Genomic DNA, 23,499 nt, shown 5'->3' on the forward strand with positions numbered 1-23,499 from the left:
TGTATATATATTTCTTCTTTCCAATTTATTTACTATAACTATTATTATTGTTATTTCTTTAATCCATTTTTTTTTTTTTTTTTTTATTTATTCTCTGTTTTCCCTTCTCTGAAACAAGCCAGCCACCTGGTGAACTGGGTCAATGAGGTTTGCTATATAAACCAATATGTGAGTCATTATAAACTACAGCATCAGAAAACAACCCAATTGAAAGACCCAAATACTACATACCCTGAAACTATGTTAGTAACATGACCCAGTATTTTTTATTGTGAACCTTATAATGGCAAATTTGTACTCAGTACAACATGAGAAACAGTCAAAAAATAACATTTTCCCACATTTATTAACCTAAATCATTATATCATTAATCAATGACATTTCTTTTTTACACTATCAATATTTAAATCATAAAAGTCATACAATTTATGTTAAAACTGATATAAAAACACCACAAACATATTTTCTATCAATACAGAATTTAAAAAATCAGCTTTTATCCCCTTTTTTCTTTCAACGTCAGCCACAACTCCCTTCAAAATTTCTAAGGGTAACATATAACTTATCATCAACATTGTACACATCGAGGGACCGACAGTCTACTTCTTGTCCCGGTTTAATTACACTCCATTGAGGATCGACTTTGACTGTGTATGCACGCAGGTGTGGATCATAAGATAATGGGACGAGAAGCGTACAGCATAGAAGCCACGGTGATTTAATATGCAAAAAAAAAAGAGGAACATTCTTTGCATGCAACAGTGTCACATCATTGTGATCGCTGTCAGGTAGTATACGCTCCCCATGTTTCCATGACGCCTGAAAGATTTGTATAATATAAAAGTTGACTTACTCATTTTGGGATCATTTCGTCCACAAGTTATATTTAAGTTGGCTTCGTGGGCATTAATTAGACCAACATGTGGAGGCAGTTTCATTAAGGTGAAGGTGGTTCGTCAACACCTTGTACGTCTATACGGTCGTATCATTTTTTAGTAGAGTAGATTGATCATTCGGGTCACAGTGACTGGTAGGGGCTTTTCCCATGGAAGGAATTTCCCTTTTGGATGAATGAATGTGTTAGTCAGTTGCTTCCCCCACACGTACAAAACACACACACACACACACACACACACACACAGGAACTGCAAAGAAACATTACACACCATCTTGCAGGAAATGGGAATGGCACTGAGCAACTGTTAATTAGCTGCTAGCTGCCAGCTCAGCCGTTGCCATGCGGAGAGCCAAAAAAAGGATCTTGTACATATGTGATTGGGGGGTGAATGGAACATGTGGTTTTAAAATGACTTCCGTGCCCGCCTGAACTACGGTGCTGTGGTTTTCTGCACTCCTACAGGCAAATTTTTCCTTGGAACAATATATAGAACTGTTGAATACCAAAGCCCTGTGGTGGAATGTAGTGAAATGTTAGTGGATCTGTAACTATTCATTTGCTTGGAACATTTTTTTTGTTAGCTAAAAGCATTCATTTAACATTTGGTAATGTTCAGTAATGCAATGTCCTCGGAGTTGCATCAGCTGACACATAAATCATGTGAAATAAATCTAATTATGGCTGTATACGTTGAGAGGAGGATAAGTCTGTCTGTGTGCCTGAGCATATGTGTTAAAATTGTACAAATCAGTGCCAGCACTTTTGTACACAGTCTGGTAATGAGCACACAACATATAACCCACTGTGTCCCTGTACTTGTGCACATTCTTAGTTATAACAAGGTTAGAGAGCAGCGCTTCAGTTACAGTCTGCATGGGGCTTGCTCAGGGCTTTGCAGTTACAGCACAGATCTGCAGCAACGACAAGAGAGACACCTGGAAAACCTGTCGCTGCTCAACGTGCAAACATTTGCATTCCAACCACAACCATTTCCCGTATAGGATAGGATAAAACAATAACACCTTTATTGTCAGAGAGGTTTGAAATTTGTTTTGCATCACAGCAGCTCCATTTGCAACATGAAAAACGATTTAGTAATAGTACTGTAGCCTGTAGTAATATTTTGGCTATAACCAATAAAATGGTTTCATCAGTACATTATTTGAATTAAAAAATGGTAATGTGGTGACATTAATGGTGTAATAATCTGATAATAATGAGGTAATACAGGTTGATGTTTTCACAATATTATAGGCCAACAGCGTAATATCACATTCAAATTCTTGGAAGTCAAAATTGGTAATTACCATATTACAATGCTGAAATGCATCCTCCCTTATGTTTAATACTTTACAATTGATATGTTTAATACTGTGACTTGTTACTTAGAAACATTTAGTGGTAGTTTCTATTTAATAACCATCAATCAGGGCTGCAAAATGCTAAACTACCTATACATTTCAGTCTGGACCGACAGACCGACATAGCCATTCCTAGAGCCTTGCCGCTAGTGTGACCAAAAAGTTGACTTCTTCTGGTTGGAAGGACTCCAACAGCATTGATTTAGCAACTCATCAAAGTTGAACATTAATGCTCAGTTTCCTGATAACTCACACAGTAATTGAACATTAACAAAGGATGAACATAAAGTGGTGAACCTAAGTGACTGACTGTACTTTGTTTGTAGTTTGTTTTTGGTTAGAAATTAGGTTTTTCTTAAGTTGCACTAATTCTATGAGTGTATACGCTAAATGACTAGAACAGGGGTCAGCAACCTTTACTATCAAAAGAGCCATTTTAGGCAAAAAAAAATAAATCTGTCTGGAGCCGCAAAACATTTGAGCATTGTGATGAAGGTAACACAGTTTATAGTCTAAGTATATAGTATATAAGTCTAATGCAGTGAAGGCCCAAGTGCAAATGTACGACGGAGTATTAGGGTCACATTGAGGGAAAAAAAGTTGTAATATTACGAGAGTAAAGTCATAACTTTACGAGAAAAAAGTTGTAATATTACGAGAATAAAGTCATAACTTTACGAGAAAAAAGTTGTAATATTACGAGAATAAAGTCATAACTTTACGAGAAAAAAGTCGTAATATTACGAGAATAAAGTTATAACTTTACGAGAAAAAAGCTGTAATATTACGAAAATAAAGACATAACTTTACGGGGGGAAAAATTTAATAACTCGTAAAATTACTACTTATAATATTATGACATTATTCTCATAATACTATTAATAATTTTTTCTCGTAAACCTTTGACTTTACTCTCGTAATATTATGACTTTATTCTCGAAATGTCAGATTTATTTTTTTTCCTCAATGGAAACAATGTTATTTCCATTACTTCTTCTCTTTCCACATCAAAGTTCAAGTCTGATCTCACTGCTCTTCCAAATACTCACAAAACACTCCCTTCTCAGTGATGGTTTCCTTACTGCTGTGCCAACATGGAAATTTACTGATTCATAAGATGTTTGTCAGTTTGCAAAGAGATCCCATCAGAGCAAAAAGTGGATGGATGAATAACTGAATGTTTTTTTTTTTGGGGGAGGGGGATTCTGCCAGAAGGATTTAATTATGATTCGCTGTGCCTTAGAAGTCACCCCATTCTTTGCTCTTTCTCCACAGACACATCATGACTGAGTTGATTGAAACAGAGAGGCTATATGTGGAGGAGCTGCAAAGTATCATGGAGGTACAGAATGTCTACAATGCATCACCATGTCACTGCAGTCCCTTAATCTCTACTATTCATACTGTTTTGAATGTTTAACATCCACCTTTAATTCACCCATTAAAGGATCTAATCTGTCTAAGGGTCTAATATAATCTAAAATCTAATCTGTTACTTATCAGTAAAAACAAACAAAACAATGATATGGAAGAAAATGAAATGACTTGTCTTTGATTTCTGACTGTCACTAATCCAGATATCCAATAGCACTATGAGTCCTGGTGCATCCCTGAGTTCAATAACCACATTGATTGCCTTTTAGTAGAAAGAACACTGCAATTCTTTTCCTCATAAATCCGACACTCCTGTCAGTGTATGAACTCCATATGATCTCCTGGGTTATCAATTTTCTGCTGGATTACAGGCGCTACAGAAGGCTCAAGTCCAGCATTGATTCTGACCATACAGTATATTGATTACACGAAACAGAGCATGGTGTGTTAGTGTGTATAATTTATTCTCATCACCCATAGGTGTCCATTTTTAGATTGAGTTTGACGCTGCTGATGGGCAGAGGTTAAGAATCTCGGTTTCTCTGATTGTCTCAGGTTGAAATGATTAACTGACTTAATTTAAGGCTAATTTTGCTATCTGCTTCCTTCTTCTTCTTCTTCTTCTTCTTCTTCTTCTTCTTCTTTGCTGTCTCATCTCCTCCCCCAGGGTTATTTTGCAGAGCTGGATAACTCGGAGCTCAGCCACCTCATCCCCCCGTCCCTAGAGAACAAAAGGGACGTGCTGTTTGGCAACCTGCCAGAGATATATGAATTTCACAACAGGTAGGCGGAGTGCATTTTATACATTGTCCTTGCCTTATGCTCTTCTGTATCTTGGAAACATTGATATCAGTGATAAACAATGTTGACCACAGGATAAATGGTATAAAGAGGACTGAGAGACTACGGATAAAATTATTTTTATTTTTCCATAAAGTGAAAGTAGATCTCTAATACATAAAAAAAAGGGTTGTATCACTGTCTGAAGTATGTCTTCAGTCTTCACAGCCTCCTTTCATAGGCCTTGGTTGCAATAAGGAACTTTTAAGTGGTGATGAAACCGTCCTTTTTAAATCCTGATATGACCTACGTATGTAAACGAGACCATCAGAAAGAGAAGACTGGCTGTTTCTATATAGTTATTATTAATGCTCGTCATCGAGGCCGTCATTGGGTCGGATTCCGACCGGATTCCGAAATCACGCAGGTTGACCAGAAACTCCTTCAGCTCAGACTCCAGCGGGGCCTCCGGGAGCGACCAGCATACTGTGGACAGACCCAGATCCGGCTTCGCTGCCGCCTTTGACCTACAGTCAGAGCTCCGGCGGGAGGTGGAGAGCTCCGCGAACCGGCAGCAGCGGCTCCTCCTCCGGCCAGGAGCAGAGCTCCACCCCGCTGGGAGCCGACACCGACACCACGCTGCTGGAGGCCCAGGCCGTACTGGGCCCGCTGGAGGGAAGGGAGGCACGGGAGAACCAGAACCAGTAAAATGAGTGCTTATATACACTACCGCTTTTGTCCACAGGGACCGCCAAAATCAACACGAAATGAACGTCCCTTGTAGTAGCTTTAAAGTTTAACCGTCAATATCTGTTAATATCTTTCTTCTTATTTAAGTTATAAACATTATTAACAGTTGTTTTTTTTAATTAATATGCACGTAAAAGTAAAGCGGTACTTTGCACAAACCTTTATTGGCTGATTTCTTTTGCTTATAAAATAAATACACTAAGATTTGCGCTTTGTCTCCCCCTCTTGTCTCCCCACTCACTCCCCACATCCTCTCCACAGTCTGCAATCCAGCTTGTCAGTTTGCTAAAGGCAGTCACACAGACATGCACAAAACTGGTTTAGTGACTTCTAGATGTCTTCCCAGCAATCTAATGTGACGACTGAGATATTTTGTTTGCATAGTGGGAGGAACATCGCATAAACTGTCGAGACGGTGCATCTCTGTGACTTCCAATTGAAGTGGTGTTAACTCACTGCCTATACATCATATATATGTATATGTTACAACAAATAATCGTGTTTTGTGGACAGGAATATTGAACTTTTTGTGACAGCATGTGGACCTATTTGGGTCCTGGTTTGTGTTTACTTCCTCATGTCGTAGCTCCACCCTGTAGATCATAGACCTGTATGTCACCTCGGCATGTGCTCCACGTACGAACAAAAGTGTCTGTGACGACAATATAGTTGTTCAAAGCAACTGTCAACAAGCAGAAAAATTCAGAGATATCACGGGCAGATTGCAGACTCCCTGAAGGCCACAACTGAAAGAGCTGTTCCTCCTTTCCCTTCCATTCTTTATCTCCATCTGACCTCTTTCTTCTTAGTACACTTCCTTTCCTCTCTCTCTTGCTTCCTGTTTTGTCTTGCCTCTTTTCTCTATCCCTCTATGTGTGTATACTTGTTGGTGCTTCCTCTCATCTCTCTGTACAGTAACAGTAACGGTAAGAAGTGTGAGGTGGAGCCGTCATACGACTGCCTGGGATTCTTCACACTTCTTTAAACTCCTTGGTTTTCATAAAATAAAGTTGGGAGAATTAAAAGAGAGAATCGATGCAGCAGAGGCTGAAGTGTCCTCACTTTTAGTCACGAGTATGCGTCAAAGAACATTTACATTCCATAATGCAATCAGTAGCATCTTTTTCTCTTTGTATATCCCCACATCTTTCAAACTCCACACCCTGTTAATACTTTGTGGTACAAACTTAGATGATCTTGATGACTTGACAAAGCTCCTACAGAGCCACTATACAACTGTTTTCACAGACTGAGTAGTTCTGCTCATGACAACTAACATATGCGTAAAAAATTGTTGGAGTACATCCGTTGATTTTTTACAAGTGGAAATGTTCTCGCATGGTGGCCATATTTAATTTGGCAGAATTTTTCATTGTTGTAAACAATGGCTGTTTGGAGCAACTGACGCGTAGTATTTTGAGACGAGAAGAGTTAAAGGGCTAACTTACCCAAGAAGATCCAAATGAATGACTATACAGCAGCTGTGTGTTCCAAGTTGTTGATGCTAAAAACTTCTTTTCAGCTCGTTCTCATTCGGTTTGTTCTTTATTTACCTTTCAGGACGTTTCTGAGAGAGCTGGAGAACTGTGCAGAGAAACCAGAGCTGGTGGGAACCTGTTTTCTAAAAAGGGTGAGTAGCCTAGAAACAGGAGACAAAATACCACCAACAGCATTATTTACATGAAATGGGGCAGATTGTTCCATTTAGCCTGCATTGTTTGATGTGAATACCATGAAGACATAAGTATATACTTTGGAACACCTCTGGCAAGCAGTTTCAGGAATAATTTCTCGTGATTAACCCGTCCAAAGGCCTTGGATGCATCAATAAAGAACATAAATACAGTGGAGTTTTGGCTTCCATATTTAGCAACTATTTCCTTTAGAGCGTAGCTACACATATCGGTGCCATGTTTCCTTTTAAAGCCAAACTGATGATCAGTGGTTAGAACAAACATTTCCAACCTTGCTAGCAAGATTCTTTCCAGCACTTTAGAGAGAATACTAGCAAGGGGCAATAGGTCGATAATTATCCATGCTATTTAATTTACCAGCCTTGTCCTTAATAACAGGAACTAACAATACAGAGGTGATAGAATCTGGAAGGACACCATGGACCATGAGACCAGTAAAGCACATAGAAAGCACACGTCAAAGCATTTTTTAGATGTTCTGCTGTGATATGATCCATACCATAAGCCTTGTTATCATCTAGTAACAACGCTTTGGACTGGCATATTTTAGATGTTCTGCATTGATATGATCCATACCACAAGCTTTGTTATCATCTAGCAACATAATGGCATCATAGACATCATCTGACCTGACTGCCATGTTTTCAGTGAGATAAACATTTTCAACTGCAACTTCATTACTTTTAACCAGAGGTGGGAGTAAGTCACACATGTGCAAGTCTCAAGTTTTAACCTTCAAGTCTCAAGCAAGTCCCAAGTCACTGTGGTGGGAATCAAGCATGTCAAGTCGAGTCCCTGCTGTAAGTCAAGCAAGTCAAGTCAAGTCATTGCTCAGGTCAAGCAAGTCACAAGTCAAGTCATACGTAATTCTGATGATACGTCTTCTCAATAAAATGCATAATCGATTCAAAGCCAAGTCCAACGGAGCTAAAACTTAAACGTTAGCTTTCTAGCTAACATTTGACCAGCCAATAAGTTAGATAAAAAGACACACTCACATACCTTTCTTTGTGGGTTTTTTGTAGTGACGGATGAAGTTGGATGTTGTGGTGGTCGTGTTACTGATTTTTGAGCCGCAAACCTTGCATACCGCTGTTCTCTTCTTACTACCGTCATCAACAACATAATCATTGAATCCAAATTTTATGATTTTTGTGCTAGGCCCCTCCATGATAGCTCACTGCCTCCTGCGTTGGCCTCTGCCGCGTCCTAGTAGGTTGCCAGGTTTGTGCGCATTGCACTAGAAATCACTCAATGTTTCAGAAACAAAACGTAACTTCTCAATATCTAGAAAAATAAAAACATTTAATTAAAAATTGGACCACATGCACCCTCTGTGTTGGACGGTAAGGAGGTTTTACAGTTATTCATAACTCATACTTCTTTCCAGAAATCATAATGGTTATTAATCTGCAGCTTCCTAGCAAGAGAATCAGCTCTCATTGTGTTCTCGTATCTTTAATAAAACGAAAAGCATATTTAAATCTTGCATTGGTAAAAATAATTTCTGTTCAAGCAATGACCCCCGTCTAAGGCCTTCCTGATTCTGACTAGAGTTTAAAAGCTTCTCTAGCTGCAGCATGTTTGACAGCCACAGAATCATTCCATCCAGGTTTAATGTTACGCACCTTGTTCTTATGTTTACAGAAGGGCTTACTAGAGGCGTTAGGCCGTTACAATATTGTCATACATGGCACACAGTTCAATCCCATGATGAGGGCTTTCACAGTTCTTATTGAGACGCGTCAGAGTGTCCCCCATAGGCAGTTCAATATTATTTAACAAGATGTCAGTTACGGTTGAATATCTGTTAAGCTCTTCCTTAATTAGATTCATCCAGTCCAACATCCCTGTGTTATAGCATCATTATCAATAACGGCCAGCACAGGAACTTTCTCAACATTTACGGGGATAACAATTGGTAAATGAACAGAGGTTGTCCTCCCATAGTATATCTCTATATTATCCAGAGACGCATGAGCATCTGCTGTACATATATAACGATCAAGCCAAGATGTTGTGCATTGTGTTGTGCATTAAAATCCCCCATGACAAAAACACAAGTTGAACCATTGTCCTCAATAAAAGAATGAACAATGTTCAAAAATGCATCCTCCGACTGGAAAGACTCATGTGTATATATATATTTATGATTGTAAAAGATAGTGGGCTGCTTTAGCGCTGAAGTAGGTGAGATTGGAGCAAATATGATTAAAAAAATTATTTGTATAAAACGGTCGCTATATCGTGACAGTAGTACATGAAACAGGTAACCTGAAAAAAATCATGTGCCTCTGTGTCCTCCGGTGCTCCTAACGGCATCTGCAAGATTTCACAGACCGGAGGAAAACAAGCAGTAAGAGCTGATCTGAGGTCCGACTAAACGGGCTAGATTTTCTAAAGCCTGAAAACAGAGCCATGAGGAGGTGCAGAAGTCTAGTTATCTCTCAGAACACTTGAATTACAATATGCTGAAAGGTTGTTATGAAATTTTTGCCCAATGATGCCAAAAATATACTGCCTACTGCCACTTTAATTAATGAGGAGATGAGTTCAACCAGCCAGTGATGTGCAGAATTGACAGCTGAAACTGGACCAGAAACGGACAAGAGATGATTTACTGTAGTCTCCCCCCACCCCCCCCCCCCCCCCCATTCACTCTGACATGTGTTTGTGTTGTCAGAAAGAAGAGCTTCAGGTGTATGAGAAGTACTGTCAGAATAAACCCCGCTCTGAAGTCCTCTGGAGACAGTGCGGAGACAGCCTCTTCTTTCAGGTAACAACACTGTCCAACATGATGCTAGAATTTACATCTCATAACCTAATAGGACAGGTGTGTTGTTGACATGAACCTTTTTTGCCTACTGTAGCTTTAACACCAAAGTTAAGTAGGTCTGTCATCATGTCCCCTTCCTGATGGAGAATGTTTGATGTTTGTGACATCAGGAATGCCAGAAGAAACTGGACCACAAACTGTCTCTGGATGCCTACCTGCTGAAGCCTGTCCAGAGGATCACCAAATACCAGCTCATGCTCAAGGTAACTAACTACCTGCACACGCACGCGCACACACACACACACACACACGCGCGCACACACACACACACACACACACACACACACACACACACACACACACACACACACACACACACACACACACACACACACACACACACACACACACACGTCAGTGAACTCTAAAGTCTGCTTGCTTTGGTTGAGTTGCTTGATTTGGCTACAAGATCTCATTAGAAATCATCCATATTATGTTTGACTAATATTTTAGTACATTAATAACAGGTCATTATTTTGTGCAATTATCCGGCTAATTAGTTCAGCCTGCTCCGCCTAATCCCCCACAGGAGTTCCTAAAAGCTTGTATTTTGAGCCCTGAGCCACTACGAGGCTTTTGAGTCCTTCACCGCGGGGCTCCGAGTTCTACACGTCTACTGCTACATTGATAAATCTACAGTAAATATCCTTAAAATGTGGGTGTACTAGAGTCCAATGGCACAGCTGGTAATAAACAGTTCAAAGCAAGGGAGTGTTTAAGTCTCAGTTTATCAAGAGAGGGGAAGGGGGGGGTCCTGAGGCCATCGGCTCCTCTGCTCCGGCCCTGCAGCTCTGCTGTTCTCGCGGTAAAACGTACCGGTGAAGCCGCCTCCGTCCCACACTTCTAACTCGCGCGTCAAGCTCCACGTCCTTGTTTCCCCACGTCTGGTCGATTCTCTCCCTTTGTCCAACTGCTGCACACCTGTCCACAATCGACTTAAAAGAAGCACAGCGTCTCTGTCTGCCAATCCGGAGCTGTCAGGGGTGTGTGAAGCAGTTCTCATCAGTTCATCAACTTGATCCATAGTCCAATCCAATTACAAACAACTCAGTAGAACCAGAAATTAAATATAAAAACCCACTCAATAATAAAACTTGCAAACATGCAACACCACATCAATAAAAAAAAATCTATATTGGAAATGCATGTACATGTTGTGCCCCTTAAACAGGGGAAATAGTGAGAGAGAAGGATGAATAAATCACACACGCAGCTCTTCCCTTCACTCGTCTCTGTATTGAGTTACATTTGAAATGTAATGCAATGTAAACAAAACTCATACATTTAAACATCAGAACTCAGTTTCTGGACCACAGTGATCATGGCTTAATTACATTTTTAACTTTCTCTAAACCATTTAAATTATCTTTTTTTTTTTTTTTTTTAAAGTTATTTTTTTGGGGGCATTTTTCCATTTTTATGACAGGACAGTGGATAGAGTCTTGAAAGGGGGGAGAGAGAGAGAGTGGATGCAGAAAGGGCCACAGGCCGGATTCGAACCCGGGCCGCCGCGGTCAGGACCAAGCCTTAATACATGGACGCCCGCTCTACCAACTGAGCTAACCCAGGCGCCCTAAATTATCTTTTTAAATGTTTCTAAATGTTCTTAATTCAAATGCAGCATGAAGTCTCTCATATGAAATGTATTTTAACCTTTTAGCTTTTTAACTTTTTTAGACACATGAATTCACCTTTAACTGTTATAAAATCAACAGCTGCATACACATATATGAATGTAACAGCCTAGCTTAAATGCCGACGACAAAGTAAACAGACGGACTCTACGACGGGACCACGATGCATCCGACAGCTAGCTTACATATCAACAGCGTTAGCTAGAAACTTCCAAACACAATACAGAGTACAAAATGTGCACTTTTCCTCTATAATGAACAACAACAACGTGTAACGAATTCTTAACAACATGTGTTTACAACGTTATAGTGCTTTGTGGACGTTATTTACCTTAAACAGGGGAAATAGTGAGAGAGAAGGATGAATGAATCACACACGCAGCTCTTCCCTTCACTCGTCTCTGTATTGAGTGAGGAAGAGGAGCGCGATCCCCCTACTGGAACCCCGAGGCATTACCAACAGATCAACGCACAATCAACCCACACACACAAGAATCTGCATCACCTATCTGCATTATTCCTCTTTCTGGTTCACTGCATATGTGCTGCATAGTCTGTACAGTGACCAGTTTTTATGCATATTTACATCCAAAAATTAAATGACATGTCCTGAAAATGATACAGTAATAACTGAGACAACAAAGAAATTAGCTTTTCTCTAAATAAATGAATTATGCCTGAAAAATTAATTATTCTTGCATTATTCTTGCCTGTCACATACACACAAATAAACGTGCAATACTGGATCGAGTGATTCGAACAACTACATCTCACATGAGCTTCCTCTTTGTGGGCGAGGAGCTGAGGATCTGAGTGTCTTTTCCTTGACTTTATTTAATGGTCAGCTTGACCTGCCCCGGCTGGAATTTTCTCACAGTTTCCATTTATGGGTGGTTTAGTCACCCAGTGTTCTGACCTCTGACAACTGCAAATCAATAAATAAGATAAAATAAATCATGAAAGATAAAAGAAGTAGGAAGTTTTTAAAAGGAAAAGCTGCTTACACGAGAAAAATGGGAGGACACAGCTGAATGTTCTGACACTGACAGCTGTAATGATAATACTATAATGATAAACTTCTGATGGTAAACGGACTTGCATTTATAAAGCTCCTTTCTAGTCTTCCGACCACTCAAAGCTCTTTACGCTGCATGTCAGCATTCACACACACATTCATACACTGATGGCAGAGGCTGTTATACAAGGAGCCAACCTGCCCATCAGGATCTGATCTAAACACTCATTCACACACCGGTGGCACAGCCTTCAGGAGCAGTTTGGGGTTCAGTATCTTGCTCAAGGACACTTCGACATGTGGACATGGAGGAGCCGGGGGATCGAGCTGCCGACCTTCCGATTGCTGTGCGACCCGCTCTACCTCCGAGTCACAGCCGCCCCGATATGAATAAACGCAAGTCCATTTGCCATAAATGATAAATGAATTGTGGTGTTAGGAGGACTCAGTGTGACATCTTCCACTGTTCTTCTACAGTCAGCGCTCTGCTTCTGGGTGGACATCCGTATGACACTACAAAAGAGGCTTCTCTCATTAAAACTTTTCAAATTTCACACCTTCAGCTTTAACCCTTAAAGCCCTCTGTCACCATATCAGCTCCATATGAAAGCTTGTCCTCTATACAGCCAGTTATGAGTCACTGATGAGGGTTTACTCCTCACTAGAGGAGCTGTTGCCTGGACAATACTCTGACATAAACCCTGTGTCAGTGATTATCTCCGCCTGGCGCTCCTGTCTCTTCTCTTCTTTTCTTCTTCAGTGGGACAGGGCTGTAAGCAGGATTTTTAGAAGTACTGAGTTCTTGTATCCCGTCTTATTCAATCTTTCTAACCCCCTTTTCCTCCTTCCTGTCTCCCAGGAGATGTTGAAATGCAATAAGGGTGAGGGGACGGCTGAGTTGGAGGAGGCTTTAACCACCATGTTGGACATCATCAAGTCCGTCAACGACTCCATGCACCAGATAGCCATCACTGGCTTTGAGGTCAGTAGGTAGAATCCAGCATCATCATCATTACTATCATGTAGAAATGAAGAAGTTGCAGATGCACAACTCAACTGTACGGAAGCCCTGAAAGGCAAGCAAGATTTTTTTTTTGTCTGATCTAAGTTGTTTTCTCTCCTGTGTTTATGACTTAAGAACAGGTGGAATTTTTTTTTTGACGGCATAATCTTTCTAAATTTCTTTTTTTGTCTGTGAAACAGGTAGAAAAAATAACATTTTAGGCTGATTTTCCGAACTTTTTTTTTTGCCTTTAAACAGTAGGTTAGTGGAGTAGGGTTTGAAATGTGTTTAAAAGAAGGAATGGAGTGACTGGTGGACAACATGATTTGTGTTAATGTGACCTGTATGCGTCCTCAAATTACTAAAAAGAAAGCTTGTTGGAGAGTTTTAATGCAGATACGGTGAATGCTGAGACGTATGCTATTGAGCTTAGATAGAACAGAATATAGCACTGACTACATAGACCCCCAGCACTGGGGTTTGAGCTGGCTGTATTTCAGACGCCACAGCCGCTGACTGAAGGTTTTGCTTGACGTATTTTCTTTGTGCCGTAAATTGAGCCTTTATTTCCCCAGGAGATCGTACCTGGTGGCAGACAGAATTACATAGTGAAAGTGAGGCTTATAGGGAACCAACCCGAACACTAATTGTGTCATTATTAGCGATGTCACGAGAACCGATACTTCTAGAAACGTTACGGTACTCTTTTGTAGTGAGGAAAATTTCCCACCGGGTAATAAAATTGGGAGAAAAGACGATCTTTATGAGCGCTGACTCTGATCTTTACTGTTGGGTGGCGGTGTGTCTGGCCTCTCCGGTAGCGCTTTTGCTGCGGGGCTCCGCTGCGGGGGTCTACCTGGCGCTGCTGCTCCGTGCACACCGGCTGTGACGGCTCCATCCACCTCGCGGCGTTTACCTCATTAACATTATGGTTCCCTTATAGCTTTGGGATTAAACGTGAGATATTGCCAAATAGGTGAGTTTGCTTTTCACTTCGACAACAAATCCTCTGCCTCCAGCTCCTACTACTCTAGGCTGACGGACCAGATGCATCCATGGTCAGAATGTACTGTCCGTCGTCTGACTATCGATTGATAACACGCCGCTGATACGCCAAAATGACCGATATGGGTCAATTATTTTTATTTACTACTTAAAGTCTACATGCCTCTGTTCTTTGTAATGTTCAAATGTTTTTAATAAAAGAGTGCGTGTTGAATTACAGTACAGGGGATTTATTGTTGGGGTTTTTTTGTACCGTGGTATCGAATTGGGTATCGAGAATCGTGGAAATTCACTGGTATTGGTATCGACTACTAGATTTCTGGTATCGTGACATCCCTAGTCATTATTCTACATTGCACAATCAACAATTACTTCATAATGATAAGTTAAAGTAAAAATAACGTATCTACTTAGCCACATTTGCTGTTTTTCAGACGTGTAAAATTCACACAAAACTGCACTTTTGTTTCTAACAATGCATCAAGGCCCCTTGAAAACACTGAAAAAGTCTGTCCACACAGCTTAAACTGCAGGTCCAAATAATTTATTAGCCAAACACCCTCAGGATGACCATTCTTAAGAAGGTCAGGGAGTCGAAACCCGTGCTTGGTTAATAAATCATTGAAAAGGTGAGGCGGTTGTTGTGATTCTTTGGATGTGTGAGTTGTATGCCTTTCTTAAGGGAAGAAACATTTCATCTCACTCCAGGGCGATTTCAATCTGTGTTTTGGTCTGCTGTTTCAAAGACTTTTCTTTTGCACCAAGACTGTGCAGAGAAATGACATTTACAGCTCATTCAGCAGTTGAAGCTCATTTTAAGAGGTGGAATAATCTACTTTGGGTAAACTCTGGGGTCACTGGATTAATGACTTTGAAATTGAAAAATTGTAAAATTTTATGACAAAGAAATACACCATAAAAGAAGCTTATTTATAGAAAAGCCGACTTGCTGATATTTACTTTATTGGAATAACTTGCATTAGTTATAATGATGTAAAAGACGTGTCCCTTAGGTCAGACACAGTGATACCATCACACAGTCAGTGATGTCCTACAGGATGTCCTGCTGATGGAGGAAGCCGGTTAAAGTTGGATGAAAGCTGATTTAAGTTGCTGTGAAGTCTGGATCCTGTATGGTCCATGCTGTGCAGCTGTCACGCTGTCTCCTCATTTCAAAAGCTTACTCTCCGAAAGCAAACCAACAAAAGCCACTTAGTTTCTACAACTACATCCCTCTGCAGCGATGCCCTGTAGTCTTCTACTGAGATTGATTTTCAATGCAAAGCCATGTTTCAAGAGTTTTGCCCTATAGGTCTGAATATGAGACCATGTTTGTTATTGTTTGTTTTCTCGGTACGTTATGTTTAAGAACATTTTAGTTTACCTATGTGAGCATAATCAATCTTCCTGTTTCACTCTGTTATAACCAACACATTCTCCCTCCCAACTCGTCAACTACCGACCATCCGCTCTAGGTAGCCCTCTAGCGTCAGTTTAGGACAAAGTGTCCCTTTCCGCTCGTTACATGGTGTCTTTTCAAAATAAACTTCTGTGTTCACTGACCCTGAGGCAGCTATCGGAGCGTGATAACCTTCCTAGCAACTGCTGAACTGCATCAGCTGTCATGCCAATAAATAATAATAATGATAACAATGCTTGTGAAATAACATGTTTTAAGATTCGTTTAGATGAATCTAATCTGCAGTGCACATAGTTCTGTTAGTATTACATCGGGTGTTTCATACATGTGCAATCTGTGTGGTCATGAATTTTGTGTGTATACATACTTTAGCTAATTATAGCTAATATACACCGATCAGTCATAACATTATGACCACCTGCCTAATATTGAGTAGGTCCCCCTTTTTGCCGCCAAAACAGCCCTGACCCGTCGAGGCATGGACTCCACTAGACCTCTGAAGGTCTGCTGTGGTATCTGGCACCAAGCCGTCAGTAGCAGATCCTTTAAGTCCTGTATAAGTTGCGAGGTGGGGCCTCCGTGTATCGGACTTGTTCGTCCAGCACATCCCACAGACGCTCCATTGGATTGAGATCTGGAGAATTTGAAGGCCGAGTCAACACCTCTTACTCGTCGCCATCCACATGATGTAAAAGAAAACGTGATTCATCAGAACCGGGCCACCTTCTTCCATTGCTCCGTGGTCCAGTTCTGATGCTCACGTGCCCCTTGTAGGCACTTTTGGCGGTGGACACGGGTCAGCACAGGGCATCCTGACCGGTCTGCGGCTACGCAGCCCCATACGCAACAAACTGCAATGCACTGTGTGTTCTGACACCTTTCTATCGGAACCAGCATTAACTTTTTCAGCAGTTTGAGCTCCAGTAGCTCTTCTATTGGATTGGAAAAAACGGGCCAGCTTTCACTCCCCGCGTGCATCAATGAGCCTCGGGTCTGACCCTGTCACCGGTTCACCGGTTTTCCTTCCTTGGACCACTTTTGGTAGGTCCTGACCACTGCAGACCGGGAACATCCCACAAGAGCTGCAGTTCTGGAGATGCTCTGACCCAGTCGTCTAGCCAGCACTATTTGGCCCTTGTTGTCAAAGTCGCTCACATCCTTACGCTGGCCCATTTTTTCTGCTTCCAACACAAAGTTCAAAGATCAAAATGTTCACTTGCTGTCTAATATATCCCCCTCACTGCTAGGTGCCATTGTAACGAGAGATAATCCATGTTATTCACTTCACCTGTTAGTGGTCTTAATGTTTTGGCTGACCGGTGTATAGCTATTATTGCTAATAGCAAGGTAGCCTAAGTTATGGTGCATGGCAGTGCAAAGAATGCTGGAATAAACACTGTATGGATAATAAATTACTTAACTGTTTACAAAGGTGGATTAATGTGCATCACAGCTTGTAAATGTGATAGTGGAATTCAACCAACTGTTTACAGGTAGAAGCATTATACACTACATACAAAATATATTTAGCTTTTGTCTTCTCTTATGGTGTCTTTATGAATTTCCCTTTATTTAACCTTACCCCACCTTGATCTACTACACTGAAGAGGGATCGTGCACATTAAACTGCGTCCTCTGCAGACTGATGTGATTGTATTTAGTGGTGTTCTCAACGTCTGACTGTCTCTGTGTGTGTGTGTTGATGTTCACAGGGAAACCTGAGTGAACTGGGGAAGCTGCTGATGCAGGGATCCTTTAATGTGTGGACTGACCACAAGAGAGGCCACAGCAAGGTATGACTCCGCACTGCTCTAGATGTTGATCCTGCCCCAGTACCAGCCATAACCGCAAAATATAATGGCAAAATTAAAATTCTCTAAAGAAAAATCTCCACCTGCTTCCTTTTAACTGGCTAACGTACTCTGTGAAACTTTGCCTGTGAGAGTGAAACAGGGTGCTGTAGATCATTTTGTCTGATGTCACTAGAGATCAGACCCGATGACGAGCATTAAAGGTCCCATATTGTAAAAAGTGAGATTTTCCAGGTCTTTTATATTATAAAGCAGGTTCAAGTGCTATATAAATACTGTTAAACTATCAAAACACTCAATATACGGAGAAATACACACAGCCCGTATTCAGAAATTGCGCGTTTGAAACAAGCCGTTAGGATTTCTGTCCATTTGTGATGTCACAAGTATACAATATTTAGACCATTACACGGTTTTAGACGTAAACATTCTAAATGTGTCCCAGTTTATTTCCTGGTGCAGTGCATGTAAATAACATCAGCTGACAGGAAGTAAACATGGACCCAAACTGTTGCCTAGCAACGCAATTCCGTTGCAATTCCATTGAACGGCACTAAAACGGAGTGTTTCAGACAGAGGGTGAATACAGGTATATTCAGACAGACAGTACGAGGAAAATAATGTGTTTTTTGAACATTACAGCATGTAAACATGTTCTAGTAGAAACACAAAATACAAGTATGAACCTGAAAATGAGCACGATATGGGACCTTTAGGAATAACTATATAGAAACAGACAGTCTTCTCGCTGATGGTCTCGTTTACATAGGTCATATAGAGGCATCAGGGTTAAACTGAGTCGGTTTCATAACCAGTTAAAAGTTCCTCACAGTAACAGTATATTCAATTTAAATATATCGCTTTTTATCAAAGTTATGTTATTGTCGTGTGCTAATGTAGTTTAGCAGCAGATTGATTTGAACTGTCTCCCCTGTGTTACTTACAACAAAGAGGTAGCTAAAGTAAAGGTAACTAAATACAGACTTGATATTCACAGTGATGGATTAACCACCTCAAGCAAGTTTAGAGAGAGTGCTAATAGATTTTCCACATTATATGGAAATTAGCTGAAAATCAAAAGGTGCCTGGAGTTTCTGGAAAAGTGAAGTGTTAAACTAGAGCAGCAGGGTTGTGAATTGGTTAGTTGGACGATAAATGTGAGTTGCGGTGAATGGGCTAAAACATGCAGGCAACACCGTTGGCTTAGCATTTAAACACGTGAAAAATGATCAACATGAATATGTTAGTTGAACTGTGCAGTGATTGATGGACAGGCCTGCAGGTAAAATGACCCGTTTACCTGATTGCAGGTGAAGGACTTGGCCCGGTTTAAGCCCATGCAGAGGCACCTGTTCCTGTACGACAAGATGATGCTGTTTTGCAAGAAACGAGAGGAGACCACAGATGGACATGAGAGGACCCCGTCCTACAGCTTCAAACACTCGCTCAAGGTCAGATACAGAGTCCGTTGTGTGTGTGTGTGTGTGTGTGTGTGTGTGTGTGTGTGTGTGTGTGTGTGTGAGCAAGGTGAGTTTTTTTTTTTTTTCCAGCTGTCTGTTTTGTTTGGTTTATGTGACTCCTCGGTGTTTGGGCGTAATGATATAAAGACCCCACTGTAATCTGAAGGTCTAAATCAGCAAAAGTAGAATTTGTCTTTCAGCTAAATACTAAATTCCTAACTGCTCATTTTATGGGCGCCTGCAGGCTAAAATGTTTGATAATAACTTCCCTGTCGAGTTGTTGCTATCGAGCCATTCTTCTGTGAGTGAGACCCCGTTTGGTTTATTACGTACACACACACAAGGATGCACATGCACGCGTGTGCACGCTGGTGACACCATACAGAGCCCCAGCCAGTGGTTTCACACTCTTCCGCTGATCTACAGGTGGCGGTAAGGTGGCACCAGGATGTGCTGCAATGCACCAACAAAGACAGGAATGTCAGCAAGTTAACGTGGATGTAAACAACGGAGGGTTTGGAACACTTACAAATCATCTTTTCAAGTGTTTTATGAGGAAGGAAATGCATTAGAGCTCAAGGATACACGCAGTGTGTTTTGGTGAGTAACACCGAATGTAAACAGAATTCCACAGGGCACCTATAAAAAGGACATTCAAAAGAATGAGTTGACAAAAAAACAGTAATTTGGAGTCCTGTTTTGGACAACCTGATGAATGTAAGTCGAGTATTCACTCTTCTTTTAGCTCAGTTTTGGTCTCAGCTGAGCTAAAAGAACCGCAGGTCGCTGCCGGAGGCCCCGTCGGAGCCTGAGCTGAAGGAGTTTCTGGTCAACCTGCGTGATTTCATCTGATTTCGCCGGAAACCGACCCAGTGGCACCGATGACGAGCATTAAGAATAACTATAGAGACAGTCTTCTCTCTGATGGATTACAGTGGTTGTGAGAAAGACTGATACAGGATTAAACTGAGACTGCTTCATCACCAGTTAAAAGTTCCTCACAGTAACTTTAATTGCCTTTAAACATGCAACAACGACTACATGATACACTGTTCTTCTCCAAAATTGCCTCAATAGTCACAAAAAGTCATAAATGATCAAGTTGGATTACCAACTGCACTCTTAACCCGAATACATTGACTTTACTAGAAATTTGCGTGGAAACCCGTTGCGCTTAACCATTTAAATTTGTATATAATGTGAAACTAAACAGGTCAAGTTGTATTAACTTAGAACATTAATTGCACGCAGTAGACATAATTTAGCTTACATTAGTAGTCTTTACTCAAAAACTTAAGTTATACGAAATTACTATTTTAAGTTAAATAAACATAAACATATGTAACAAATGACAACTAACTTTATTCATTGCTACTTAAAGTCATTTGTTAATACAACTAATGTATTTTCTTCTAATTTAATTAATTATACTATTGTGATTTTGAGATTTTATTGTTTCAATAAATTGTATTGAATGGAAGAAATTAAACAATACATTTAAATTTGCCAATGTATTTTATTGACATTGAGTGTATTGAATGCATACACAGTGCACAGAGGGCTTCTCTAACAGGTTAATCTGGCCATGACAACCCTTAGTTTTGCAGCTCTTTTTTGGGGTTGATTTTGATTTTTTTTTTTAAACCTTAAGTCACTGCTGATGACACACTCACGTTGTGCTGCATCTCACAGTGTCTCTGCCCTACTGTCTCTGTCCAGATGAGTGCTGTGGGGATCACAGAGAACGTCAAAGGCGACATCAAGAAGTTTGAGGTGTGGTACAATGGCAGAGAGGAGGTTTACATCATCCAGGTACGTTGATGCCACAAAAAAAATGGAAAACATTCAAATTTTAATACTTTCCTACCCCAGTATTCATCTCCCGACCCCCCCATAGACTTATCCAGTGACCCTTTGGAGGGAGCCCGACCCCTAGGTTGGAAACTACCTGACTGCATCTGAAGTAGTTATAACTGGCTCCACCTCGAGCAGTTCTAACAGTAAATGCTGCTCACACATTGATGCATCAGTATTCAACATCTAATAATGTTTTATATATATATTAATATATCAGTCAGAGGGAACATTTTACTGCATTAGTTTAACTTGAAGTATATTTCCTCTGTACTTTTACTTAGATAGGAGTTTGTCAGTACACCTACTGTAATATATGTGGGACAGATGGAGGTCTTATGTTGTGTTGCTGTGGACTTACATTTGTAATGTCATACCCCCGATCTTGTCAGGAAGAAAACATTTATTGTACATATGCAAATATTACTGACAAAAACAAGATAATTTTTTTTCGTTTTGTGTTATCAATAGTAATGTCATAAAACTGAAAAAAATACCCTTAAATATTATTCAAAAGATCCACTATATATTTTAGTTTTGTTATGGGTACTTCTTGGGACGCATTCAGTGACCTTTTCCACATTCCTCCTCTAGGGGGCAGTGTTGTACCACACAGCTCTCCCTCGAAACAGAAAAAAACAGCACTGGTGTTAAGAGGCTCTTGCTGTATATGTTGCTTGATTGTGTGCGTGTGTGTGTGTGTGTGCGTGTGTGTGTCCCCAGGCTCCTTCCATGGATGTGAAAAATACGTGGGTGTCAGAGATTCGTAAAGTTCTTACAGGCCAGCTAGAGGCGTGCAGAGGTACGTGCGCACACACACACACACACACACACACACACACATACACACACGCACACACACACACACACACACACACACACCTGTGCACTTGAGAATACCTCCTTCGTTGTGTATTTTTACCTCTTCCATAACTACTTACTTCCGTTCCAACTTGAAGCTGATGGACAGGCTCGTGTCGATATGAATCCATTCATCTGTAAGCTTCTGTTAGACCAGGGGTCAGCAACCTCTACCATCACAAATCTGTCTGGAGCAGCAAAACATTTGAGCATTGTGATGAAGGTAACACAGCCTATAGTCTAAGTATATAGTATATAAGTCTAATGCAGTGATGGCCACAGTGCAAATGTACTACGGAGTATTAGGGTCACATTGAGGGAAAAAAATCTGAGATTCCGAGAAAAAAGTTGTAATATTACGAGAATAAAGTCATAACTTAACGAGAATAAAGTCATAACATTACGAGAAAAAAAGTCGTAACATTACAAGAATAAAGTCATAACTTTAGGAGAAAAAAATTTAATAACACGTTAAATTACTACTTAATAATATTATGACTTTATTCTCATAATATTACAACTTTTTTCTCATAAACCTATGACTTTATTCTCGTAATATCATGACTTTTTCGTTATATTATGACTTTATTCTCGAAATGAAACCGTCGTACCGTCGTACCGTCGTACCGTCGTACCATCGTACCGTCGTACCATAGACCTACAACAATTATAAATAAAAATGAAAATGTAAACAAATAAACAGTTATTCATTTCCACTAAATTTTTGAAAAAAACACAGGGAGCTACTGGAGAGGGGCTAAAGAGCCGCAGGGTGCTGACCCCTGTGTTAAACCCATAGACTATAAAGATGGACGACATGACAGCTCCCCAAAAGTGAAGCCAAAACATCTGGATCGCCCCCTGGTGGCTGGCTGCAGTATAGGTCATAAAGCCCGCCCCCACCATGTTAGTAGATGGGACATGGACCAAACTAAAAAGTCAAATACATTTTCCCAAAGATGTTTTCTGTCAGTTCAGGTAGTTCTTATCACGCTGATGTGTGAATGATGTTTGTTCAAGTGTTCATTTTTCTGATCAGTTTGGTTTGAATCACTACTGAGCAGTCTGTGGCTCCAAATGACGTCAACAGCTCCTGTATCCGGAAATTTTGCCTTCACTTTTGTAGAATGGGAGGAAGTGGAGACACGCCGTCCATCTTTATATACAGTCTATGGTTAGACCAGTAATGTGATGCTTATACCCTTTTCCCACCAAAATTCGCTCATATATGCAGGTTTTTAAACATAGGAAAACCCACTAAAAACAGGCCATCATCAGTGGACCAGTATGCCTTTCTGGGTGTTTTTTTCTGGTGTGTCATGGACGCGTGAACATTACAGTGTAACTTCTATTTTATATCTGTGACTTATTCAGTCTCTCTTTAAAACTCTCAAACCAGAGTTGCTGATTGTTGAAAGAGTGGAAAGACTAACAAAGACGGTTTTGATGCGTTTTATTTTGTCTCTGTCCAGTTCGAATGAAGTGTGTTTTACATCGATCAGCGAGGTCAAACGACTGTTTCTGTCAGTGGAGTCTGGTAGATTTGAGGAGAGCACATTAATTGTATGTTTTGTGTGTTGATTTTATTTTTTATATATTCACTTCAACATGCATCACATAACGTCACGCGGAAAAAAGGGACGGAAATTAGCGCGTCCAGCGGGTGTCGTGATTCCATCACTGATGATCGGAGCTGGAACCGATAAATACTGAGACTACTGCAGAGACATTTTGTCCCACTGA

General features: G+C 40.5%; 1 protein-coding gene across 4 annotated transcripts in view; it reads left to right on the top strand.

Moving 5' to 3' along the window:
* mcf2l2 (MCF.2 cell line derived transforming sequence-like 2) overlaps positions 1 to 23,499 on the top strand; it is a 143,070-nt gene that overhangs the window by 88,575 nt on the left and 30,996 nt on the right. For all 4 annotated transcript variants that reach the window (XM_037770424.1, XM_037770423.1, XM_037770426.1 and 1 more), the window contains exons 16-25: positions 3,535 to 3,601; positions 4,301 to 4,416; positions 6,724 to 6,793; positions 9,541 to 9,633; positions 9,804 to 9,896; positions 13,202 to 13,324; positions 17,483 to 17,563; positions 18,892 to 19,032; positions 20,761 to 20,853; positions 21,619 to 21,697. In XM_037770424.1, coding sequence (XP_037626352.1) covers positions 3,535 to 3,601; positions 4,301 to 4,416; positions 6,724 to 6,793; positions 9,541 to 9,633; positions 9,804 to 9,896; positions 13,202 to 13,324; positions 17,483 to 17,563; positions 18,892 to 19,032; positions 20,761 to 20,853; positions 21,619 to 21,697 — 956 coding nt within the window. The remainder of the gene's footprint in view (positions 1 to 3,534; positions 3,602 to 4,300; positions 4,417 to 6,723; positions 6,794 to 9,540; positions 9,634 to 9,803; positions 9,897 to 13,201; positions 13,325 to 17,482; positions 17,564 to 18,891; positions 19,033 to 20,760; positions 20,854 to 21,618; positions 21,698 to 23,499) is intronic.

This window comes from Sebastes umbrosus, chromosome 5 (assembly GCF_015220745.1).
Source record: "Sebastes umbrosus isolate fSebUmb1 chromosome 5, fSebUmb1.pri, whole genome shotgun sequence".
Classification (NCBI taxonomy): Eukaryota; Metazoa; Chordata; class Actinopteri; order Perciformes; family Sebastidae; genus Sebastes; species Sebastes umbrosus.